Source organism: Myiozetetes cayanensis, unplaced genomic scaffold (genome assembly GCF_022539395.1).
Source record: "Myiozetetes cayanensis isolate MyiCay16 unplaced genomic scaffold, myiCay2020 scf3, whole genome shotgun sequence".
Classification (NCBI taxonomy): Eukaryota; Metazoa; Chordata; class Aves; order Passeriformes; family Tyrannidae; genus Myiozetetes; species Myiozetetes cayanensis.
In genome coordinates, this window is record NW_026087521.1 from 30,374,369 (window position 1) to 30,402,043 (window position 27,675).

A 27,675-nucleotide genomic window follows, 5' to 3' on the forward strand; every position below is an offset into this window, starting at 1 on the left:
ACCAAGGTGGAGGTTACACAAGGTGGTTGCATTGATGGGACCACTCCCTGTGTTTTCTAAGGGAAAATCTAAGGGAAAGGCATCAGTCTCCTTTCCAGACCTTTTACCTAGCTAACTTCACAAAGCCATTCCCCAAAGCATCCTGTTCTCCAAAGCATTCTTCCTCAGTCCCTTAGCTGCATACCCAGACTGAGCAGAAGGCTGTGGTTGTCTTGCAGAAGTGGGGCTCTCACATTTACATCTGACAGTGGGGAGGGCTGCACTATGAACTAATAAAGTCTGAGGAATAGTTGCCTATTTTGTTCTTATTCACTGTCCAAAATTTGTAGTTAAAGTTATTATTTATATTCCTCTGCTCCAGCTTATTATCTGAAGAATGTGACTAATAATACTTTTCATTTCAGCAAAGGAGTATGGCAAGAAGTTCATTACTGCTCGGGAAACAGCTGGGTACACTAATGATGAACATGAAACAAATGGTCATAAGGAAACAAATAATTCCGCAATAACTGCAGGTTTGCACACTGTGAAATGAATAAGGCATTGGATGCTCAGCTAACACAAGCATAAAATCAAATATTGAGTTCATTAATGTACCATCTATATGAAACATGTTTCCATGCTAGGTGTATGACTTTAAAGAGTTTCAGCAGAAGAGGTTCATTGACAAAAACAAAAAAATAGTGTGCGTTCTCTTAATTAAAGACTGATCACAGTGCATAAATCCAAAGGAAGCTAGTTACAACTGCACAGATTACTGCCAGGAAGAAAGAGAATTATGTTTTACCGCTTGACTTTCAAAGCTTTGTGTCCTTTTAACATTTTTAAAATACATAATGTTAACACATGCAAATAGTAACAAAATGCAGAAGTGAAAATTACAATGTTATGGCTTTAAGTGTTGATGTGCTTTTCTAGGAGAATCATTTAGATCATATGACTTTACAATACAAAAACATACTACAAGCAACACCAAGATTTGATTTAGTACCTAACAGTGTACTTCTGAAACATAGAAAAGACAAGATCAGCTTCAAAATCCTTACAGAAATCAGAGCTTTAATGTCAAGAAATGTAAACAAAACTTGGGATGACAGCAGCTACACGTTTTCCATTTTTTCCTGACCTCCTTCTGGGATTGATGTGATTTAGCACCAAAATACAATCCAATGACAAACAGTAAAAATCCCTCTTTGATGCAATTTCACAAAGCAGTCCTCTTTAACAGCAAGTTTTCCATTAACACAGGGTGACAGCTGAAAAAAAGTCAGGCTAAATCTTGATCCAAAGCAGTCCTTTGGTTTAGTCTCTTACCTGGTAAATAAGAGGGCCAAGGTAGCAGACTGGAGATCACCCACACTATTTAATGTTTCCAATATCTCCCAGACCTTCCTCCACTTGGCCCCCACTACTGTCCCAGATGACTGGCCACCCCTGGCCATCCTCCCCATTCCATGCCACAGCCCTAGGAACCCAAGGTGCAACTTCACACCACTACAACAGCATCACTTCAGACAGCTGGGGTCATGGTAATGCCACCAGGCACCTGAAGAGATGCAGGGAGGACATGTGTAGGGAGGACATGGACAGCCTGTGCCTGGTGGCCAGCAGGCTGAGGAACCTCTTTAATCTTAGGTCACTTAGCAGTACAGGGGTAACTCAAGGAACCTGTCCCATCTGAGGGATCAGAATACTAAGGGCTTCCTAGTTCCTCTCCTCCAGTTCAGGCCTCTCATTGGGCAAGTTGGCATCCTTGGAGCTTCCCTTCCTCAGCTCACACAATCAGTAGCTGATTATGGATACAAGCCCCATAGGTTTTCATTCTTCTTATCACCGCAGCCTTCAAAAGAAGGGAGGTTTCTGGCAGCTTCCCCTCTGTCTTGTGTCCGTTGTGATCAGGAGATTCCCAGGCACTCAGCATCCCTGTATGCTTAGCCCTGAAGGGCCTGAACTTGGAACAGGAATTTGGAGCCCATGCTTAATAAATTAATCCTGTGACTTACAATAAGAAGATTTTAAACACTCCTGCCAGACTTTTTTTAAAAATTTCCTTATCATACATTAGTATAAAATTATAAATATGTTCTGTGCAATGTGAATGATATTTATGCACTGCATTGGGCTCTGGACAGTGACTTATGCCTGTCACATGCCCTTTTGCCACATGCCTTTTAAGCTGCATGTGCAAGATAACCTGGTTATCTCAAAAGCTGTGGTATAGTTTGGACTTTCCAGTAATGTCATTTATAATCATGAGCAAATTTAGGCTACCACATGTTTCTGCCTTCAATATAGCTAACGAGTACTAATCATCACGCTACATTTTGTCATCGTTTAGACTTTTTTCCAATTTTAATGCATCAGTCATATATTTCTTTTCCAAATTACACTTGCTGAAGAAACGGAAACACATTGAACAAGGAAAAAACTTTGCACTCAAAGCAAGAAGTACTCTCAGTTTTGAAAGTGTAATGATTTTTTTTTTAATTTACTAATACAATGAAATACTTTTTATTATTCTCAGGTTAAATATATGCAGTGAGTTTCCTGTGAGACAGCTATATTTATGAAGTATAGTAGGTCACTGAGTAGATGGCATTACATCATTGCCCGAGGTCCCACGAATGTGCAATCAGCCCTGATTACTTGTAGCTCAATCCTGTGAGGTACTAAACAATTTTGACTTTCATTTCAGTAGTAGCCAAGAGTGTTTTGAGTCCCTTGGGAATAAGCACATGAAAGAGGCTGCTCTAAATGAGCTGAAAAACAGTTTCATGAAAAATTTTACATTTGTTTTTAATGAGAAAAGTTCTTTCCAACAGAATAGGATAACTATGCCAACAGAACATTTGACCCACAGAATTTTACTTCGGTTTCTGAGCAATCTCGCATACCAAGACAGACTGACTTGCTGTGTGTATGCTGTCCAATTTTGTTGTATTTCAGAAGTTTTTGTTCTGAGTGCTCACTAAGTCACCACGAAATGTTTTATTCGAAGTATACTATCCTCAAAAACTAACTTAACTTTATTACAAAAACATTTGTTGACATTTTGATCAATGAAGCAAAGAGAATTGTCATTCATAATCTGCAAGTGATCCAGGAAACAAGAGATCTGTTAGTATTGAGTTCTTAATAGAACAGTAGGCACTCTATAAAGGAAAAATTCATTACAGTAGACATTAATATTGCACAGGCAGTCCTGTTTACTCTTTCTTTTTTTCCCATTTTTACTTCTTCTTTCCAGCTGAAAAGTGTTTTTCTTTTAGAAGGTTGTTCACATTCTTGGTCAGCAGGAATTACCTGAACTCTTCACACCCTGTGTGAGTGCCTCTGCTTCCCCTATCCTACACCAGACACACAGTTTCAACAAGTTTGCTGAAATAGTGATGATCAACACAGGAGCCCTCTCTTCTTCTGGGTCTACCCAGTCACCAGTGCTGAATAGCTAATCTGACTGCATTGCACTTGCCAGAAGAACTGTTGCTGTTGCTAGAGGAGAAATTTTTGCATCAGTGTAGGTAAGCCAAACACTGTTGTCAAAAAGTTCATCAGGCCCAATGGAGCTGGACTTTATTACAGTGAAAGATGACAAATACCACAGCAGAGAAAAAAGATATTTCTTTTATCCCTTCCACAAACAAGACTTCTGAAATTCTTTTAGTGTTTCAATTGTTTGAAGAACGTTTCTCAAATGAAAACTTGGTTTTGTGCTTTGTAGAGATTTTTAAAACTTAAACCTACATAAATTTTGGCATTTTGAGAAGTCAGCATTTCAGCAATCATATTCTGAGCTACTAATAGCAGCCTTTAGTACAGGTCTTACAGACATAAGTACAATACCTTAGTTCATTCTATGTTACAGCTAAACTAATTTTGCTAGAGATACATTGGCATTTTCTATTTGAAAACATGTATTTTAAAACAAACAAACAAACAAACAAAACCCAACCTAGACTTTTTAATTCCAATGTCCCAATGTCTTCTTTCAGGCTTGCTTAATGCAAATATTTAAACTATATATTTCGTTTCTTCTAACTCTTTCTTAATACTTGTGTTTAAATTCTTCAGCCAATCAGGACTAACTCTTCATCCAAGGAACAAAAATTACGAGGTCACTGATGTTCTGTTTGCTTGTCATTGGTTGCTGTTATTTTCAACTCATTTATCAGAGAACTACTGAACATGAGAGGGTAAATGAAATGTCAAGTCTGACTTGCACAAAGTAGACATGCTGTATATTTTACTGCCCTGCTAGTTCACACAAGGTGAAGAATATAACCAAGCTGTGGGGGGTGGAAAAAGCGGATTAGTCCTGCAGCACCCATTCATACACTCAGCAAATCTACCATCTGCCATGAATAAAAGGTGGGATGAGCTGCAACATTTCACAAGCACAGTAGGAAAAACTACATTGTAATCTAATCATTGTAATCACTGCAATTACCCAGCTCTGTAGCAGCACCAGGGAAGTGGTCAATAAGTTCCTTTAGCTGTTGAAGAGCACGGTGTACTCCCAGACAGGAGGGAAGGACAGAACGGGTTGTGCCTTGCCTCCTGCTTCAGGCTGTACCTGCCTGACACCACCAGGAATGTGTGGCTCAGAGACCAAATGTTCCCTAACACGAGACCTGCAGCTCCCACGGACGCAGGCTGCTCTGCCCGCTAGACAAGACATGAATGAAAATGAGTTTGTTATGAATGCGAAGGTAATTGCCAACATTCAGCTGCCATCTCCTGAATTTCTGTTACAATATAATCTGCAATTTCCCTTTATAGTGACATCCTGGTTCAGATAATTTCAGAAGCATTTTGTTTGCTGGAGTACTTATGTGTAGTATACACCTTTGCTCAATCAGAACACAGCTAATTTCTTTGCTGTGCTAATTATGTCAAAGCAAAACACGACGTGTTTATGTTTGTTCTCATCAGACAGTTTGAGAAAGTGATTCCCTTTGAGTGACTCTATCAACCAGTTTCTGATGTTTTGTTTGGACTACCTAATGATCAGTTCCTAGATTTCTCTGGGGTGGTACATGCAGTGACTTGCAGGCAGTGCAAGTATAGTCCCAACAGGGCTGGGTATTGTTCAGAACAGCCTGTACATACCCAAACTGCAGAATAAGCTATAATAGTATCAGTGGCTGGTATCTATTCATACTTCACATGCCTGTGGTTACATGTGTAGACTTGCAGCCTGAGTCACATAATCATGGGTTACATCTGACATACACTATCACATACGCACGGAACAACAGGATAGGGAAGCTATGTAAGTATATATAGGAACACATCTCAATTAATTTTATAGAAGCAATTATATGACGAAGTTGCCCACAATAGCTGAGGAGATCTTTTTGCCCCAGAAAGTCCTCTGAGATGTATAATATTAAGACTGAAAATGAAGTTGCCTTTGGAACAGTGGAATTCCTTTTTCAATTGAGTGCTGAATTCAAAATTTGTGTCAGCAATCAGCACAGACACATAAAAAATCATAAATTACAGACACCCTGAGTAATGATAAGAGCCTCTACCAGCACCAAGGCAGTTTGACCACATTTCTCCCAGTTCTTGCTTTTGGTCTTGCTTTGGCGTTCTCTTACATTTTATCGCTTAATAGGATAGAATTAACAGGGAAGAAATACAATCCCATTGCTACCTGCAGGGTGGAATGTTCTCCGCTTTCTTCCTGAGCTGGCCAAGATAGACAGTGGTTTTGTCTCCCCATCAACCTGTGGCGAACAGAGCCACTCTGGCGAGGTCCTCTATGGCTCAGCAGAAGAGTTTTACTATCAAAACTTGGCATCTGTGCATCAGAAGGGGAAGCCTGGATGTGTCTGCACGGGCAACAGTTTCAGAGCAGGGAGAGCAAAGGGGAAGCGATGCATTGTCTCTGCCATTTACAGGACTGGTAAGGGTGGGAGGGGTGTTGGGTTTGCTTTTTATGAAAGAGGTGAAGGTAGGAAGATCAGATAGGAAGGAAAAGCAGGTAAGTCAGGAATTTCAAGAGTTAAACTATCTTCAAAACTAGTTCTCCCACTGAGATGAAAGGAGCAGCTCGCATGTGGCCTCAGCAGTGCAGCTGCACCCTCAGGTTTCCTCTCCACCAGGGACTTTACCATCTACAGCTTTTCAAGCTCAGTGTAACTTTAAATGAATGTAAGTAATGTCTACATGATGTGTACAGCCCTGCTTCTTCCACAGGTCACATCTCTTACAGACATTCGGCTTCTATCAAAAAGTTTGCTCAGATATTTTGTATGCAGGAACTCGAGAGTAACATGCAGAGAAAGTGCCGAAGTGCACGAGATTTGAAGCATCAAAGGCTTTCTTAAACAGCATACAAATCCAAGGGGATATAGGTGCTCTCCTGAAGATGCACGGCTCTATCCCTGTGCTTCACAGGCTGTAAAACCAGGAGCCTATCTCAGCAAAACAATCTGAGATATTGGTAAGTAGATGCTGTAACGAAGGTATCACATTCCCATTTAGGTGGAAAAAAAAACAAAACAAAAGAAAAAAGTGCCAGTAAAAGCAATCAAAATGCATATATTTACAAGTAGGATTTATTTCTGTGTATGCTCATGGTTTATTATCTACATACAGCCGCCTTTCATGCTGTCTGCTGACAGCATTTGATGCATTTTTCCTCCTGTGCTTATTTTTAGTTGCCATAGGAACTTTCTTATTTCCTGTCAGCTGATGTCCTTATTTAGTACTATTAATTGTATAAAAGGGTGTTGATTCTGGTACTCCAGATGCTGGAAAAAAAGCTTTAGGAAGGCAGAATACACATTTCTGTTTACTCAGTCTTTTATTCATTTATTTCTATCAACATTTAATTCGAAAAGCTGGATACTGTAATAGCAATTGTTACCACATCAGTGTGAATCTGGAGTAGATCCTCTCCAGTCTTTTCTTCTTGTTTGATCTAAGTTATAAATATACTTATTTGAAATAGTATCTTTTGTCTGTTTTTTTCTAACTTCATGCTTTCTCACTTCCCACGTATCCTATTCTTCCCCCTGCACCCCCTCCAAATTAAAATTCAAATCTGCTGTTAAAAGGAATGGAAGTGAAAATTTTACAACATATGAGGAAATATAGTCTGGCAAAATACTGGGACCAGGGGAGGGGGAGGCGGGGGTTGGCAAAACCCAATTCTTCTTCTCTTACATATAATAAGTTATTTTGTAAAAGATTATTTTTCTATTAAATGTATTGCATGGCCAGAGAGCAATAAAAGATTACTAGAATTGATTGAAAACTACAATAGCTTAAACTCGCACTTTCCTTATCCACACCAACTACAAAATTTCCACAGTTCTCCCCATGAACTGATCACATATTTCGAGAAAAGACTTGTTCAACATATAAATTTGCATTTGAGTTAGTATTATATGGAATGCCAATACAAGCTTATTCCGGTCCTTCTCTGAAAAACTTAGGAAAATAGCTGGAATGTACACAAAGTCAAATCCAGCTATAAAAATATATTCCTTTTTCCAATTCACATCACTGCCCTTCATAAGATGGAGGAAAACAAGTAGCTTGGAATAAAGAAAGTGGCAAATGAGCTAACATTTATAACTTTGGAAAATAATTCCACTGGTGTGACTTAAACTATACAAACTTCATCTAAGGTTTTATTCAAAGCATTCTAAAGACAACTTGAATCTCCTCACTTACTTCAGGGGCTGCTGGATTAGTCCCACTGAATGGGATAACTCGAGTATTAATGAGCTTGCTGGGGCACTAGGAGGATAATATTCTGCTTGGGAATGTTCCCAAAGCATATGGTGTGTGCTCTTGCTGAGACAAGCACTGTCAAGTATTTTAGCTGCTATAACTCAATAAACATTTAAGGCAAAAGATTTCCAACCTGATCCTGGAAGCTCCTGCATGGAGGGTCCCTTTTGCAGAAGTCCTTCCTAGCCTCAGCAACAGCAGAACTGTCATTGATTCACCCTAGGACAAGCTGTCCTGCAAATGGTAACACTGATTCTATTTGGGTCTTGTTAAATTAAGGAAGAATATTTATTCAACAGCACAAGCTTTTATTATTTTAACAAAAGAAAAATGTATAAAACATCTGTCTTTTCTTCTGAACAGGAAGAACTGAAGGTTTTAGGAACTGGAAATTTATTCTTTTAACCATTTTTTTCTTCTAGAAGTGGTTTAAAAAAGCAACTTCCTTTGTAAAAGAAAATGTACATGTAGATGGAAGTTGGTTTTATTTATTAGAATCATAGAGAATATAATTATGCTAATTACTTCACCGTAGGACTGTTCAGGACAATCAAAGACAATAAATATTATTTTACATATCCAGATATTGAAATTTAAAACTGACATTAGGAAAAAAATTCTTAACTAGAATTTGACCATAATGCCTTTTCCCAAAACGAGGCTCCCAGTTAAACCAGGAGTCAAATAGTTTCTGGTTTTATAACGTAAGTTATTATCCCTGAAAATTGGCAATTTTTTATTTATTTTAAAGAATATGCTACTAGCCTGTTCTATATTAAAATATGGGAGACACATCTGGGAGGCCAATCTGTAAGTGCAGTCAAGCCAAGCTGGAAAAAAACCTCCCAGTTTGATATTACTAATATGTAGTTGCATTTATAACATCACATTAAATTTAAAGGAAACTGTAAAGGTATCCAGCTTCCCTGGAAAAAACTTGGCTCAAGATCCAGGAAGAGCAGCTTAGACGAGCAAATCACCTGCAACTGAAGTGGATCCTGAGTTTCCATCTCCTTTCCTTAGGGCCTCTTGGGTCAGCCAGCATAGAGAGCTGGGAGGTTGTGGAATGAAGGGGCTGGCTGATCCAGGCAGTGCTCCATGGGGTAGCCTGGGTGGCCCCTGGGTTAGGAGGTTCCAGGGCCACTTGAGAGAGGTGCGAGATGGAATCAGTTGTGCTGAGGGTGCCCACTCAAGCCACATCCCTCTGGGAAGGAAGGGTGAAAGGAAGGGAGGGAGGAAGGGAGGAAGGAAGGACAAAACCAGGTTCACTGTGTTACAGCAGTGGGAGAAAGGTAAGCAGAAGAGCTAGCCCAAAACACCCCATGAAGTCAAAGGCCAAAATCTCCTCTAGAAGCAAATCATTTTTGCCTCACTGCAGTAGAGATGGCGAAGGACCGAGTTGTCATCACCTTGCTGTGGGGCTGGAACTGACCAAGAGAGCATGTTTGCTTTCTCCACTGAAGCAAACACTTGCCCACCAGTTACTTTGTAAGATTCAACAAAGGGTGAAGCAAGTTATGAGAACAACACCGCTAAGGCTGAGACACTAATAACATTACAGGGACATCTGAGGATACTGTTGTACTTACCAGAGTATGAGAATCAACATCATCCTCTCTAAGTTATACAAATGAAAGGAGGTTATCTAGTGTCCATCTGGTTTTAGAGAGATAGTAAATTATTTTTCCTCAAATGTCCACTGAAGGCTTTTTGAGCTGCCAGACAGCAGGATTTTTCCAAGCCTACAGATGTCACTTTCCATGTTATCTGAGACCAAAATGACGCATTCCCACTTTTTATACCTCTTTCATTAAGGCAGTGTGATTGCTTGTTTACAGAACATGGATATTAGCACAGCTCAGGGAATAAAAAATTAACATGCACTATCCAGCAGAGGGAGCACAGTAACACAAAAAACCCTCAGCTGTAAGGTGAGGAACTTTTTCTATTAAAATCCACAATATTCGGCAATCTGAGTCTAGTTTTAGCACATAGCATGAAAATGACAGAATTTAAATAAAAATAGAGAGACATGAGAGAGGAATATCAAACAACTGCAAGTAACAAAGTAATTTATTTACTGTTATTTTCATCTATAATAAGGTAGATGCAATTTAACTACTGCAAAAATTAAGGTTTAAAAGAAGAGATTAAGGATAATCTTAGGAAGAGTAATAACATTTATTTTAAAATGGTTTTAATTTAAATAGAACTGTCTTACTTTGGCTGAAAGACTCAAGTGCCGCTTTCAGTTTGACTGTGCACTTCCTCTTTTTCCTAATGAAGTCATATATTACAAAAATAACTGATGCACCCATTCATTCAGTTTCTGGGTAATTTTTATAGTCCAATATGACAAAAATCTTACTAGATATGCTCTGTTTTCTGTGACTGTTACACTTTCTAATCTAACAAAACTCGAATATTTGTGAATTAAAAAAATAAACAAGAGCTAATACCTATTTTTATAAGAAATAATCATAAACCAAAGAAAGAATTTGTCACAGTTTGATGTGGCTTACATGAACTACAGTACTTAAAGAAATATTGTAATACCTTAAAATTGTTGCCATCTTAAATGCAAACATTTCTCAGGGTGCATTTCATTAATATATTTATACCACAGGATTTTTTAATTAGTATATCTAAATTCTAAGCTTTGCCACTGACTGTTATTTGACCTTTGGCAATTCACAGTCTTTCTAAGAGAGTTTCTGTTATCTTTGTAATGAAAATCATATTGATTTCACAGCTGGGTAGAGTGTAACAGCAGCTTTGCCTGCTGCTAGAAAGTGGTTGAAATAAAAACATAATTTTAAAAGGAAAGTGAGAAGAAAGAACTGGATGTTCTGATCAGAAATGCTAACTACAGATAACTCGAGGTAGAATATTTTCAGCTTAACTCTTACATATTTTCCAAAGAAAAAGCCAAACATGATGGAGACTGATTAGGATATTTTCTGTTAAGCAAACAGAACTTTTCTCCACAAACTGGCAGTAAGATTAACAACGGAAACAAAACATCTATACTGCTAAATATTGAAGATGCCCCCATCCAGCAGATTGTTCACTTTGCTGTATAATGTCGTAAGGAAATGAGGTTTATACAGGCTCATTATCCATTCACTCAACTATTACCCTGATTTGTCTGGTAATTTTTCAACCTCTTGGACAATTCCAACCAAATCTAGCAGAACAGTGGAAGTCACAGAAGTATTAAAGACTTTTGACCATCAGATAAAACTGAGATTGTATGAAATTTAATGGACACTTACTGTCTTTCTTAGTCACATGTGTCCCTACTCACTAAAAAGAATTCCAGAAGTAGACTGGAAGCAAGGAATTGCTAGAGGTTTCTTATTCCCATTTGTCCTGGTTCCAGCCAGGACAGGATTAAATTTTGCAGTAGCCAGGAGGGGCTTAGCTAGGACTTGGAGGTTATTCTATACCACCACACATAATTTCTAGGGGTTAATTTATTTTTAAGTAATTCTGTATTAGTAATGTGTTAAGGTCACAACAAACTTCTTAATTATTTTAAAAATATGATGTTTCACTAAGGTTATTAAAACTGTAGTTAAAACTGCCTAACTACAAAAATGTCTTACTGAAAGCTCCTTACTGTTTATGATCAAAGTGTTCTCATGATCCTCCATAGATACATAAATTGCCTACATGCAATCCTGCGCAACCTGCTCCAGGTGAACCAGCTCTAGCAGGAGGGTTGGACTAGATTATCTCCAGAGGTCCTTTCCAACCCCAACCATTATGTGGTCCTGAGAAACATGATGTGAAAATCTCTCCTTGTGAGTTAAGACAGAGCTTAATAGCTCAACAGTGGTTGGAACTACCTGAAAGGGTCTGTGACTCAGCAGTTCCACCACCCATAAACAATCTATTTGGTCTAACACAGAGTCCCCAGAGCCATGTGGAAAATAAACCCCAAATTGGAGGACAATTTGAAATCCATAAACCTTGTAGTATTTACGAAGTTCTGAATACCACTGAAGTGGGAAGGCATTGTGACCACAGACATGAGGGATAACAGACCAGAATTCAAGCCCATCTCTTTCATGTTTTTTCTGTAAAGATTGCATATCAGGCAGATAATAAAGAATCAAACATCTTTCTGCCTGTTCCACATATTAAGCAAGATTAGGATTGTATTGCATTGCCCTATCACTGGGAAGAACTGCACCAATACACTTCATCACAGGTGTCTTACAGAAGTCTGCCCAGGGGTGACTAGGTTTGCAGCATCACAGGGTAGCACTCTAGGTACACCTGGGAAAAAAAAACAGAACAAAATCCAAATCAGAGTTTTGGGAAAGGAAAATGCTGGCTTTTAAAGTTTGTTTCATACTTCTAGGAATCACTGCTATACAAATACATTGGTGATAATGAGCACTATTTGGAAATCTAGTAATTGTTAGCATCCAGTCTAAGAGTTACTAGTCTCAAACTCAAAATTTGATTAAAATTTAAAGTCTTTACTACAGAGAACTACGTCATTTAATCCAATTTTCTCTAAAATTTGGCACTTACTTTTGTAAGTCTCACTAAGGTTTATGCAAATATGCATCACCATAGAATCAGTCTGAAATATCATGTAGGGCACCACAGTATATTATAAAGCATTATTTTTAAAACACGTGTTTATGTTACTATCTAGTAAGCCTTAGTAGAGTCTCAGGGATGAAAACAGGCCCACGCATGTGCTGAAAAAGGCTGCCTACATAGCTACTCACTGAAGGCACACGTGTGGGGTAAGTAAATCACGAGCCCTAGATTACACACTGTGCCAACACAATGCTCCCTGAGAGTTGGGGGGGATGAAGTACTTATGCCAAACATACACCACTCTGAGAGGTGGTGTAATTTCCTCCAAGATGTGATGTCTTCCTCCCACAGCAAGGGCCATGCCTCCACCAGAAGCCTCTGCCAACACAACTGCTCTCGTGCTGAGACACCTGCATCTCTGGATAACACAACATCCCAGCACTAATCCTTACATTCCAGATCTGCATTTCCTGCAGAGCTTGGGTTCTGCTCTTCCCAAGGCTTTGTGTCAGCTCCATCATCAGGTATTGCAGTGACTTCCTCCTCTACCATGGCATTAGCAATATTTTGTCTCAGAGAAGAACTATGACATGTCCCAGCAGCATAACAGGATTTAACATTAAAAACAGTATGTTACCTTTCTGAATTCAACAGGTATAGCAAAAGTCATTTAAAAATCTCTGCAATTTAGGAATATCTGTTTAGCTGCTGTCAAGGTATATATTCAACTTTAAAAAGTTTTGATTATCTGTTAGGATAAACTATGGCCACTACATTCCAGAGAAACATAAACTTTTTTTGTGGTAAATGTTCTTAACACAAAGCTACTAGGTACGATTTTTTTTTTCCTGAATGCAAGAATTCATATGAACCTGATTTGTAAAACAAAGTCTAGGGGGAAAAAAAATAAAAAAAAACTCAAACAAAATCAACCAAAAACTAAAACTGAAAAAGCATGGTTTAGGAACAGATGAAGAGAAAGAATTTTTTACCCACAAACCATTATGGACCATTACGGATGTGCCAAACTGATCTTCCCTTATCTAAGTTAATGGTCATAATGAACCATCCGTTGCTATGAAACTGTTTAAAATCCATTGTGGCTATTGAATGTAAGGAATTATACCTGTAAAACTCCTTTGAACATGTGTCTGATCTCCATTAGAAAACACAAATGCCGAGAATAGAGGTACTGGTTTTGAAAATGTAACAAAAATCTGTGAAGATTCTTGCTTCTTGCAACCATCTATTCCCTTTTGAGCTTCTCAATTAAAAAAATGACTGTTTATTAAACTTATTTTCATTTTCATGTGTTGTTCATATGATTGCGTTCTCAAGAGTTACAGCCATGGGAAATTTACGCATGTCAGCAAGTTGTTGAATAGTGCGGAGATTCCCAGTGGGTTGGGCCACTGTTTATCCTTTTTTCATGGATAGCCATGAGCTTTTGTCTTGTTAACCCTCCATGTTTTAACATGTCCCAGGAATTTGCTGTGGGTACAGTCTGAAAACTACCAGTGGCTAGGTCCTGTTGAGTTTGCTTTAAGCAATTCACTTCAGTCAGTAGAAGCTACATGGTTTTGAGAAGGCAGAGCACTTTAGTAACTTCTTAGTAACTTCTGTGGATGGAGTGGCCTGTTACTGAGGCCAGATCCCTTCCAATAACTGACCAATTTTATTTAAAGTTAACTTCAGATAACCCTACCCTGTGCTGAAGTCTCTACACATGTATGCTGGAGTATAGGTACCCATGTCTAACATTTACACTCTGGTGAAGCCTCCAAAATTTTGGCACAGTTCCCTGTTCACTGAGTAAGTAGCCACATCCTTCCAGTGTATCAATTTTTGCTGTTGCAGCTTGCAAAATCACCTAAATTTGGATATCGCTGGACTCAAATATAACTATTTTAAAGGCAAATGCATGTACCAATGGCACATTTCTTCTCCCCTTGCATGTATATGTATCTGTGTATCTTGTCTCTGACGAGAAAATGGAAGAGAAGAAGAAGGTTTGATGTAAGCCTGGGGCAAGGTGAAGTGTCCAGCCAGCCACATTCAGTCCACGTGCCATAAACCATGTCGTGGGGGGCATCAGGCAAAGCATCACCAGCTGGTCGAGGGAGGTGATTGTCCTACTCTGCTCTGCACTGGAGCGGTCTCACCTTGAATATTGTGGCAATTTTGGGCACCACAACGTAAGGAAGATATTAAGCCATTAGAGAGCATCCAAAGGAGGTCAATGAAGATGGTGAAGGCCCTTGAGGGGAAGCTGTATGAAAAGTGGCTGAGGACACTTGGTCTGTTCAGCCTGGAGGAGACTGAGGGGAGACCTCACTGCATTTACAGCTTCCTTCTACAAACAGGCACTGATCTCTCCTCTGTGGTGGCCAGTGACAAGACCCAAAGGAATGGCCTGAAGTTGTGTCAGGGGAGGTTTAGGTTGTATATTAGAAAAAGGTTCTTCCCCCAGAGGGGTGATTGGGCACTGGAACAGGCTCCCCAGGGCAGTGGTCACAGCACCAAGCCTGACAGAGTTCAAGAAGCATTTGGACAGTGCTCTCAGGCACACGGTAGGACTCCTGGGGACTGTCCTAAGCAGGGCTAGAAAATGCACCTGAAGATCCTGGGAGGTACCTTCCATCTTGGCATATTCTGTAATTCTGGGAAATCTGGAACCTGTAGGCACAATGGTCTCGCAAGGTCTGCATCTGAAAAACTCAACTGCATCTGAAAGACCCAGCTGAACATGGCTCAGTGGTAGCAGGGGCATTTTGCTGCTCAGGTCTGATGGCTGACAGTGTCCTTCTTCAGGCTCAAGATCTTCTCAGGTCTAAGCAGCTAAAGGGGAAAGAAACAGAACAGTCAAGTCCAATTTCTGTGACATTCTGCAGCAGGAGTGCTATGCCTCAGTCATATTACAGGCAATGTAAAGAAACTGCATTGAAGTTATAACGTAAACTATAAAAATAAAGACTGCCCAGACTTAAACAAAATAAAATTCTAAACTCTGTCTCAGGAGCATGTGTTTGAGAGTTGTGATTTACAAGTAGTCAGTCATCCTCCCTGGCTCAACTGTTTTATTCTGGAAGATTCAACCACAAAGACAGTAATAAAGACTTTTAAAGTTATCTCTGAAATGTATAACCTTTATTCTTTAAGTTTTTTAATGGATTTCACAGATACATACAACTTTTGAGAACTGAAATGCTACTTCTAATATTTCCAGTTAAATGAAATCTTTAAAATAGAATGAATGATAGAATAAAAATCTAAAACTATATTTAGTATTCTGAATGCAATTAGGGCAATTTTATTCAATTGATTTCTGAATTTCCCACATGAGTGATCTACAGTGATATCATTCAATACAACAGTAACAGGTGCCGAAAAAGTAATTTTAAACAAATGAATTTTATCACATTATCTGCTTTTCCTCTATTACAGCCAACTTTCCAAGTACTTCTGTGCAATTATCTAAATGAAGGTATATCAAAAAGTACTTTGTTCCAAGATGTATTTCCATTTTTCATTACAATATCATTGGAGTAATAGCATTGTTTACTCTCTCTTCTTCAGAAGGATTTTATCACTGCTTGAAGACCAGGATGAGATGGTGTAAGAAGTGTACGTGAATCCTATCTTTTTAACTACAGTTTTACTACAAGAATAAAATATACAGAAGAACTAGAGGGGACCTCAAGACAACACCTAATCCATCCTCCTGCCTGCAGGAAGCAGTTATTCAAGTACTCTGATCTTACAGATCTCCAGTTGAGATGGAGACTCCAAAAGCTTGCCAAGCAATCTATTCCCTATCCTCACCATTAAAGTTTTCTGTAATTTTAAAAATAAATCTTCCCTGCTGTAATTTAAGCCTATTACTTCTTGTTCTATCAAACACAGGCAAAGGAAATAGATTGTTCTCTTCCTCCTTGGAACAACCTCTTGTATTTTAATGTCTTTGTTCTATCTTTTCTGTGTCAGACTCAACTAACATAATTTATTCAATTTTTTTCTTTTAGGTTATAATTTCTACACTTCTGATCTTCCTTGTTACTCTTCTTTGGACTGTCTCCAGTTGATTCTCTTCTTTCTTCAAGTTTGGTGTCTAAAACTGGACATGGTATTCTAATTTAGTATGAAATTAAGATTTGTTAGTCCCAGATTTCATCTGATTATTTAAATAATGAAGCTAATCATTTCCCAGGAGAAAAATACCAAAGCTGTCATTCTAGTAATTGTCCTCCTAGAAACCAAAGTTGAAAGTTAGATTAATTAAAGCACAGTTCAGTGAAAATCAATCTAAATGTCGTGGTTTGGAACTTTTTTTTTCCTTTTGCATTTGTGTCTTAAGCCTGATTGACTGAACATCTAAGAAAACACAAACTCTGATTTAAGTTTGCTTGCATCATACTCCTTATTTTCTGGTGTCCAGAAAGAATGAAGCTCCTATGAAGTCTTTCCCTCAGTGGTATTTATCTGCTTGTAAGATCATATTTCCAGATTCATGAAAGCATGAACAGGGAAGCTGCCCAGGTACAAGCCTCTGGATGACAGCTAGAGTAGAGGGGGTAAGAAGAAGCAGGAGATGACAGTGGCTGGGCCAAACACCACTGGTGCACATTTTAATAGCTCATTCGGAATTAGGCTGTGATTTTACAGCTACTTCTGTTGACTCTGACAAAACAGCCCCTACCATAAGCCCACCGCACCAGCTATTCTGAACAGCCTGATTTCCTAAGCCCTACTTCTTAAAGAGACCAAACCAAAAGTTTCCTTACTACTTTTGTGTGCTATATAAACAATGCCTTAATACCTAAAATGCCTTAATGCCTAAAATCAATCTTGGTCTATTGATTTTATTAAGTTGTTTTATTAAAACATATTAAAGTTTTAAATGAGACACACATGTGAGAATGTCTGCTCCCTTTCTTTCTTCTTTTCTATCCTCTGTCATTTAACTCTACTTTTCTCCCAAGAGAAGATCCATGATTTTGGGAACAGGATCCCAATATTCAACACACTGTTATTTATTTTGGTTTTGCAGTAATTCAGGTAATAAACTCTGTTGTATTTAGGTGGAGTCACTCAAGGATTATGTAGGATATTCATTATGTGTGACAAAAGGTCAGTCTATTTATTCATTCCTGGAGGACTACTACTTGTGTCACCAATGATGCAATTCCACTGCAAAGACTAATGACTGTGGATCTAGGATTTTCGTCATGAAGTAAGAGGGTAGTAGTATTTCTATTTGCATTACTTTGAAAAACTTCTGTAGCAGGCACTATTTTATAAAATCACTATTTGAAAATGTGTTTGATATTTCAGGTTAAGTTGAATACTGGGGATCTCAGGAAAAATGCTGTAAAACTTCAACAGTACATCAGCCTTAAGAATCTGCTTCAGTCTATTGAGGAAGTGTCATATTTGCTTATGGTTACTCTGATAACTTTGATACCAAGGACTATACGCACTGTTTACTTCAAGCAGCTGTCTTTGCTATCATGAACCACGTCTAAAAGGCATCTACTTTTCCCCCCAGTGATTATAGAGGAACTTTGGATGTTATTCCTACCATCAACTATCCAACATTAGGTACTTAACATGGCCTCCCTTTCTTTATTTACCAGAGTTAGACACTCAAAATGCAGTACACAATGTGATCAGTGAAGGGTAGACAGGAGACAAAATGGGAAAGGCATAAAATCTTGTGAAAAGATTTTCTACAGAGCAAGCAGTGACTCACCTGACAAATAAGCCAGAGCAAGACCAGAGGCAAGGCTGCTAAGACAGGCTGGAGAATGGACTATGCAGAGAGAGAGACAGGATAGTGAGGAAAATCAGCTTGGCTTGGCTAGGTTAAGAACAGAGATAAGGACTGGGATATTACTGGAGGAACTGGAAGTGATTGGCAAGAGGATGGGAGCCTAAATCAAGGTTTTACTAAACAAGAAGATGTTAAACAGAGGCCCAGATGAACAACCTCATAAATTAAATCAGCACTGATTAATTGAGGAGAAGTGGAGGAAGACACATGGACAGGAACCGATATTAGAACAGACTGACAGAAGTTGGGAAGGTTGTGGCAGATGAAGACACAGTTGGTGGAAAAAGGTAGAAAAGGCATCTCAGCCCTAAGATTTATTAATTGTTAGAAAATGCACATTTCAATACAGCTGAATAGCCTACTTATCAGCTATTCCATCACATCCATCACAGAGCAGAAGTGCAGCTTCTCTGCAAACAGACTAGCAAAGCAGAGCTTGTCTGCCATGAGAATTTTCTCCTTTTAGTAGGCCTTAACTGGGCATATAGTCAAAGTTTCTAGAAGAAGAAAAGGTTAGAATTAGGCTAGGTTACCTACTTTTGTCTCACATCTAACAAACACCACAGACCTCTCAGTAATAATTGCAGTAATTTATGTTTAAGATCTTATTTGAAGATGCACATGCTATTGGTAGTTACACTCTTTACAATTTTTGACACCGTTCCATTTAAATTTGACTTTACTTTTAAAACACTGCACTTAGCATGCCTTTCTTTTTCTATGTATATAACAGTTCTGTTCTACCCACAAAATAGTTTATTTGGTGTAAGCAAGCTTCTGTCTTCATAAAATTAATTCCATAAAGCTACTGATAGACAGCAAAGATGCAAACTCACATTTTCTACAATTTTTTTCTTGCTTTCAGACCTATTTCTGAGAATGGGGCACGTTTCTAAGGTAGACAAAGATCCTGGACAAAGAACACATGAAGTTTTGCTTAAATCACAGTAACAAATTATTTTAATTAAATAATCTTTGAGCACATTGAATGCATATAATGCAACTACATAAAATGTGGGACAAATTTGCAGAAATTTCAATATTTGTGTTTTACTGGATGTTACCATGTGAACAGGATGTAACGTTTCCTCACTATAAAGCCCATATTAAGAACACTGAACAACAACATTTTTAAAATTGTAATTAGTTAAAGACCAGGGACAAGGTAAGTAGCACACCAGCTTCTTAGAGATGCAAAACCAGACTATTGCATTTGCTCAGTAAAAAAATATCCCTGCAAGTGTAAAACCTGCTTTAGCCTGTGAATTTGGGCACAAGGCAGATACACGACATTTTTATTATTTGGCACCAGTTCTTGGAAGGTTCAAAGGCACTGCAGAGCTTTGCCATCTCCAGAGTGAGGCACTTGCTGACACTTACTTACATTCCTATGAACCTAAAATTTTGCCAGAAGGCAAGGAATCCTAGTCTTATTGACAGCCCTTGAAACCTGCTAGCTCACCCCTTAAGCCTGAATGAGATTCCCACCACAGGAAGCTCCCTCCCTGCCTCACCTGTGGGCTGAAGCACAACCCCTCCATCAAGTGCTTGGGCAAAGGCAGCTGAAAACAAGAGTATTTGGCATTGGCCAGAATATGCTCCCCAGCATGCCCCAGTAGCACAGCAATTAAGAAACTCCCCTGGAATGCAGCCATTCTCTACCAGCTTGCTGGGGCAGCTTCCTGATCAGAGGTTTCTGTGAAATCCACTCCCACTTCTCCTCCCACACTGGCAGGAAGCCTCTGAACCTTCAACTGGGCTGTGATTTCCTCCAGGCAAAGGGCATCCAGAATTATGCAGAGTGATGCAGAGCAGAGGAACAAATAACCTGTCTTCAGGATTCCAGCCTTGGAATAAGTAGGGGTGGAAGCATCCCTGTCACAGCCTGCCTGTTGACATGAGTCAGGAGGAAAGAGTAGTTCCCATAGAGATTTCATGCTACTTCAGATAATTAACAAAAAAACCCAAAACCAAACAGGATATCAATTCCTTAACATTTCATGCCTCTGCTAATTTCTTCCTCTATTCTTCATTCATGCTAACCAAATGTGAATCAGTGGAGGATATCTGGTTATACCATCCCTGCAGGCTTATGGCACATTTCCAACCTGCAAGGTAAGGTCTTTAAGGGCTACTCCATCTGTGATGAAACATGGTGGTGGTGATTGCTGTAGGGACCTACAAACTGTTGGCCACTGCTTTGGACCATCCACTCTTTCGTCGTTTTCCCTAACTGCCAGTAACCTGCTAGGGAAGCCCTGGAATTGGGCTTTAGAAAAGGATACAGTGTTTGGAGAAAACAGAGACAGAGAAGGGTACAGTGTTTGGAGAAAACAATATGGAATAAGCCAAATGGCTTTGCTGTGCATGTTGATTCATCAGACTTATCTTTCCTCTCTCTATTCAAAGTGTATTTGCAGCTTTGACCCAATCTTTCCAAGTTTATCTTGGTTCCTGAGAAGGGGCATAGTAGTATGAGGTCCAGAACAAGAAGATGAGGCTGTTTCTCTATTCACATGCCAGTAAACAAATTCACAGACAGAACTTAGAATGCATTATATGACATTGAGTCAGAATTTGTACCCAATATGGACTTGGTACAACACTTGGAAGATTTTTTAGAATCTGTTAGCCAACTTAATTTAATAAGTTCTGGAGCTATTTAAAATGCAAGTGTGCTAAAATGTAAATATAACTCTCGTTAAAGTAATTTTTTAGAAAGAAGACTGAAGGAACTTATTGCATTTAAATGCTGAATGCACCACTGAATCCTGTATAGACCATGAGGGGTTCACGTATAGTACAGTTCACACATGCAGCTGGCAGTGCCACGCTGGTGACTACAGAGAGTAACTGCGATGCAAACTGTACTGCAAACTTCTTTTGTAAGTGCTTCAATTCACTCTCAAACAAGTGAGAAGAAACATCTAGGGAATGTGAGAGTGGGATCCATCTCATCCAGCTTGACATATCTACATCAATGAAGTTTAGAGAGTGATTCATCTGACTAAAAGTAGATGCCTGCTTTAAAATGAGTTGACTCACTTTATGGATAATATTGACTGTTTTGACTAGATCCCCATTGACCATGACTCCAGGCCTATCAGCTGCCTCTACCCACTCTAAAACAGGAGAAAAATTCAATGAGTTTGACTGAAGGCTAGGGATATTCCAGGACATCATCAAGTAAACTAGTAGTTAATATAGACTGTCTTCCAGTTCTCATTGTAGAGGAACTATTGATGATTCTACAGAGACGTCACCACAGCAGAAATTATACTGAGATAATATACAGGTATTAAATAGGCATTAATTTTTTTTTTTTTAAAGAGGTAGAAAGGAATGATTTGGTGTTTAAATGCTTCCATAAGCATAAAGCTATTATTTTACAATGTTGTTTTTTTTTATAGTGTGCATATATATATACTGGAGCCCCTGGTGGTCTAGGGGGTAAAGGCGCCGCGCTATCACCGCGGAGACCCGGGTTCGATTCCCGGTCAGGGCCACTCCCGGGTAGGTGGGGCTCGTTAGCCCTTAAAGGCAACCCACCTACGTCCTAAGGACCTCACTGCCACCGTCCAAGCTCGCTTGGCCCCGGCAGATGAACCTTAGGATTAAAGGGTGGGCTCAGTTCAGCGCACACTGTGTCTCACCTAAAAAATCCAATGCGCAGGCTGGAAGGTGGAAAGACCTTCCCCGGATCTTCGCTCGCGAAGACTGGCCATTATTTATATATATACTAACCATTCATGAATATTCACTAAGAACCAACACAGTATTTTTATGTCATCAAAGTCTTGGCACATTAGGAAGATTGTATGTTTGACAGTTTTCAGATTATATCATAGGCTTTAAATTTCACTATAAAAAGAAGTAGAACTCGAAATTTGAAAGCTATTCAAATAGAAATTATTTTCTTAACTATGGGGAAAGAGACTTATTAGTTACAACTTTTTTTGTAGAAGCATATTCTTGTGACCAGCATGTAAGTGATGCTTTTATTATATGCACGAATACGTCACGGTTTTTGGATTGTGTTTTTTAGGACCTCTCCTAAAACAAAAATGGAGAGCCACATAACTTTTCTTACAGAAAATTTAATCCAAGTGTTCAAAGCTGATAAATATTTTTTTCTTACTCCATTTGGTAAATCTCATTTTCCCTTCCCAATATTTTTAATAAAATATAAGCCAGCTTGTGGGTTTGTTAACATACAAACAAACCCACTGAGGAAAGGAAAAGGATATATATGTTATATGTCTATATTCTAACAATTTTGTCACAGAGAGAGATGCATTATCAAACTAATGACGAAATGCTGTATTTAAGACAAAATACAAGAAACATTTTGTAGTTACCAAAGTTAAAAATAAGCTGGATGTTTCTCTTTAAGATAAGGATTACAATTATCCATTCCCTTATTTTTGTCCTGTTACCTATATATGTGGAAGTTGCTAAAAAATTGTGAATGATTATAGCAGAAGGAAAAATCATATATTCCATTGAAATATGTATGAAGTTTATTAATTTTTAGCGATACATAAAGTTCATACTGTTTCTTATAAAATGTATAGAATTTGATCAGTCATAAAGAGACAGATTACTTTTTTCCCCATGCACTATGTTTAGAATCTGCATACTTTTTAACAGAAAAATACTAATGTAAGTTAGCTTTTCATTTTATATAATTATTCTTGTAATGCATAACTCCACTTTACAGCCCTGCACAACACAGAGTACAGCAACATCACATTCTCATATAGTTTTGCTAATGCTGAAGTTAAGCAGAGTGTTTGGAGATGGGAATTAATAACAGTTAGAAGACAACCGTGATTTAACTCCAAAAAGGTGCCAATTGCAGTCATGTACACTAGCTACCTGCAGACAAGTATGAACTAAGCAGATAAGAAACTCACAAATGAAAACAGTAATTTACAGTCCTGAAAACAAAAGGCCATTCCAAAACATCTGTCACTCCCTACTACCTGCAATCTCATTTTAGGACAATAGGAAGGAAAATGTCCCTCAAAACAATCCTGATGAATCATCCTCTTAGGTCTTTTATGTCTCCAGTAGAGAAGCCTGCACTCTTTGAAAAGAGATGCATGCTTTTTCAAGTTCAGTGTTAAGAGACAGATTAAAAAAGATCCTCAGGCAGGCTGTAGGATTTATTGAAATTTGCAGTCCTCAAATCAAAACTCAGCTGCCATCTTTCAGTGTTGAAATGTGTATGCGCCTCACCTTTGGCATTGGAGCTCTCTGAGAACAATAGTGGTTCTAGCAGGTCTGCAACGGTAAACTATTGCCACTCACTGGTCTGTGCCTCTCTCCTCTGATGGACAAGTTAGAAGTGATCCCTGGAGGTCTGCTAGTTCAACTTCTCATTCAAAGCATCACCAACTAAAGCACACTACTCAGTCAGATTTTTTATATCTCCAATATTGACTGAAAGTCCATTTCAGCATTTGATTATCCTAACAGTGAAAATGTTTTTCCTTATACACGGAATTTCCTGTATTGCAACTTGTGCCCATTAGATCTTCCCCTGTCACCCTACAACTCCAAGACGACTTTGGATCTCTTTCCCCTTTTTGCCCCATCACTCATACACATGCACTCCAGCCTGTGTGACCTTAGTGACACTCCTATGCATTCAAAACCATGTCAAGGTCTTGTGCTAGGCAGCAAAAACAGAATTCCAGAAGCAATCAGTGCCAGATAGATGGGAAAATTACTTCCCTGGACCTGCTGGTTACAGCTTGCTAGTATAATCTGGGATGAGGTTGACCTTGTTTGCCCCAACGGCCAACTCATGGTCATTGTGTTCACCAGTACCACAGGCTGCTTCCTAAAAATATGTCAGTTTACCTACAGCCTGCGCAAGCGCAGGAGGTTACTCTGTGCCAAGCACAGGACTTCCCATGTGTCTTTGCTGAGCTTGGTGAGACTCCTGGCAATGTATGCCACCAGCCTGTCTTGGTCCATCAGAATATCAGATTCAGCTCTGCCCTCTGGATATCAGCTGCTTCCCTGCAGGCTGGTATCATCCATGAATCTGCTGACAGTGCACGCTTTCCCATCGCCCAGACCATTAACAGTGAAGACACCAAACTGCACTGGCCCCAGATTCTGTCCCTGAGGGGGACTCCTACTAGCAACAAGCTGTCAGATGGACTTTGTGCTGCCAATCACAACCTGTTTAGCCTGGTAGTTCAACCAGTTTTCCATCCACCTTAACATGTGCTTATTCTGTCCATATCTAACTATTTTGACTGGTAGGATATTCTCAAAGAGTTCGAGAAAAACTTTGCTAATGTCAAGGTAAACAATATTCACTACTCTTCCCTCATCCACAGAACAAGTCCGTCTTACAATGATCAACCAATCAGGTTGATCAACCAATGGAGTTGATCAGGGGCAATTTGCCCTTTGTAAATTCATGTTGCCCATCTCTTGCACATCATGAGCTCAGAAATGGTTTTCAGGAGGAAAAGTCTTCCAGGAGAATGAGGTTAGACTGCTTAGCTTGTAGTTCCCTGGATTCTCTTTCTCAGCCTTCTTAAAGATAGTTATGACATTTGCCTCTTTCTTCTGTCCATAAGGGACCTTCCCAATCACCACATGAAAGCTGATGGGTACACTCACAGTCATTTTGTCCAGCTTTTGTATTTGAGGTCAGTCAAGAGTGTCCTGCTCATCCATACTGGCCTTGTAGCACATTTGTTCATCTTTCTGTAACTCATAATAGAAGAATTTTGTGTTTCAAGGAGGCTATTCTTGATAATCAACTATCTGTGCCATGGCAATTAACTATCTGTCATGTGATCCTGAAAAAGAGTTGAAATTTGCTCTTTGGAAGTCAAGACTGGCAGATTTAATATTTGTTTTGCTTGTTATCTCAGGATTTTAAGCTATACAAACTCGGAGTTGCAGCCAAAGATGCCTTCAACACATACACCCTCATCCCTTTTGTTCATGAGTAATAAGTCCAGCCAGACCATCTCCTCTAGTTGCTTCACCAACCACGTGTGTCAAGAAATTGTCACTGGATTTTCTGCACTTAATCCATGCTTCAAGTGCTGACACATGTTTGGAACCTGGTGTTCCCTAGCACAAGAGCACTTTCATTGTCTTGACAGCAAAAACCTCACCTGGCCTTCAAATCTGAATATCCTTATCACCTGCCACAGGACTCCCGGGGACAAAGCTCCTTTAGCACAACTGTAGTGCTGAGAAATACTGTGTCCCTGATGCAAAGGGCTAACAACACTTCCTCAGGGTAAATGCGATAAGGAGGTTAGAAACGTGGTGCCAAGGCCTCTTGTGACAGGTGCTACCTTCATCGCCCCTGCCAAGGGAAGGGGTGGACAAGGAGACTAAGGGGACATTCTTAGGTTGTTAGTGCTAGCTATGGAAACAAGCAGAGCAGTCCTATCCATGTCGAGTCCTATCCACTCACCAATGCCCAAGGAACACACAGTACTCCAAGACTCATCAGTGTCAAAGGTAGGATGTTTGCAGCTACATGATGTGGCTTTTATCAGGTGAAACAGTGCTGTAGATGACTCTCTGTTGCCTATTTCACTTGCCAATGAGCTTCCTCGATAATCTCATGTGCCCAAGAAATCTTGACATAGTGAGGTTTAGAGCTACTTCCTTGAGGGTGGATTTCTTAGGAGATGTCTCCATATTGAGTCAGTAATGAAGGGTTTTGTCAGTTCACATCTTCTGCTTAATATGGCCATAGAATTCTGAACATAATGATGTCTTCATAACTTTCCAAGTGTGTAATTCTGCTGTTCAAGATCCTGAACTCTTCTTGTTCTAAAATAATAACGGATTCAACATTTATCAGAAATATATCACCTTCTAAGGCAGTTAAGGCTCCTGGTTTGCACAGCAGATGACAGGATTCAGACTTTTTAAGTCATGTTGACTGAAAAGTAGCATTTGGAAGAAGACTAGTAGAGGCCCATACACATCTCGACTGTCTATTAAACAGAAAACAACTCACTCCCTGTGTGAAATTCACTGTAGCACCTCAGCACTGTCTCCAAGAGAAATTTGTGTGGTTGCTTCCTGAATCATGTCCTACACAAAAGGGGAAAAAGTCTCTGAGTTTTAGTAATGGGGCCTGCATATGCCCTTACAGGGTGAATACAGATGTGGGCTATCACTTAGAACCTGGATTTTCTTCAGTGAAGGCTCTAACTTTTCAGCTAATGTATTCAAAACAGGGGGATGACAACTCTTCTACCTGAAGAGGATTCCTCATCATATTTTGAATAAAAGGACATAAACACTCATCAGGATAGCACTGTAGGCAGTAAGTCCCAAGTAAAACAGGTATCTGCAGACAGCAGTACCTCTACTTGAAACAGCTCCAAGGCCCTCTTCTGCACAAGAATTTTTTCACTACTCACTTCTGAGTTTTGCAGTTCCTGTTCCAGGGCAATTATCCTGTCTGCACAACGCAGGTTACACATCTAACTTAAAACTGCAGATTCTACTGCAGATTGACTACTATACAGCTTTTTCAAGCATCACAGCCAAGCTTCAGGAATGTCTGGGGCAGGATGTTCAAAGTTCTTCACCTACAAGTTAGACACTATGCAGCTTAGATTATACTTTTTTCAGCAGGGCTCAGATTTTCCTTTTCCTTCAGGCTAGAAACCCCACTCTTTTGGAAGATGAGTTGCTTTTCAAGAATGTTCCCTTTGTTCTTTTCATCAACAAATATTTTACCATGAATATTAAAGGATACCAAATTTGGGCTTTGTAGTAAGAAGCTGGAATACAGTCTGTGTATGGCCCTCTGCCACTGAAGAGGTTCATGAAGGTTCATGGAATGGGCCATTCAAAAATTCTGATTTTTCTCTTGGACAAGTTTAACCACTTTAAGCCTATTCTCATAAATAGAAAAATTAGGTTGTTTTTTTTTCAGCACTTAGATTCCCCAACCAATATGTCACATTTTATCGGGAATTGTAGGTCCTGTAGATAAGAGAGTCTCTGCCAGAAAGCATTTGCATTTTTAAGCCAAGGTCCTTCAGTTATCTCCATACACAATTTTATACATGAATAATCCCATAATGTTATTGATGATTTCACAAATATAAGGTTAAGAGATGCTTTTAGATTATAGGAAAGTTCACTTGAAATAGGAAAACACAGTGTGAAAACATGGTTTGGTGTCAGTTGAAGAATCATGTTTAATGTCTCCATATTTAATAATTAGCTGTTTCTGATTTTTTTTCTACCATTATAAAGAGATAAAACTTCAAGTAGCTATTTGGAGAAAAGATAAATAATTGCAAAGGATTTTCAGCATTTTAAGTGAAATGAAAAACTTTAATGGATGTCAACTGCATGTGAGGCATCAATGGCTACAGTTAAAAAAAAATGTGGTGCTGCCCTCCCAGTTCAGTCATGGCAGTACTGAAACACGTGGCTTCTTTGATTTTACATGAAATGCTGAACTAAGGCCTGGTTTAGAAGGAAACTGCAGTAAAATGAAAGAGAAATTCTATCATAAC

General features: G+C 39.1%; 1 protein-coding gene and 1 long non-coding RNA gene across 5 annotated transcripts in view; one reads left to right on the plus strand and one right to left on the minus strand.

The window, feature by feature from the left end:
• The window catches only part of ANO6 (anoctamin 6), a 132,033-nt gene extending 115,740 nt beyond the window's left edge, over positions 1–16,293 (plus strand). For both annotated transcript variants that reach the window (XM_050325434.1, XM_050325436.1), the window contains exon 20: positions 15,886–16,293. In XM_050325434.1, coding sequence (XP_050181391.1) covers positions 15,886–15,928 — 43 coding nt within the window. In that variant the 3' untranslated portion in view covers positions 15,929–16,293. The remainder of the gene's footprint in view (positions 1–15,885) is intronic.
• LOC126645243 (uncharacterized) overlaps positions 1,020–27,675 on the minus strand; it is a 41,153-nt gene continuing 14,497 nt past the window's right edge. For 2 of the 3 annotated variants that reach the window (XR_007630100.1, XR_007630102.1), the window contains exon 3: positions 7,731–15,147. This is a non-coding gene — a long non-coding RNA (uncharacterized LOC126645243). Of the gene's footprint in view, positions 15,148–27,675 lie in introns of all 3 variants that reach the window. The other variant, XR_007630101.1, reaches the window with a different exon arrangement.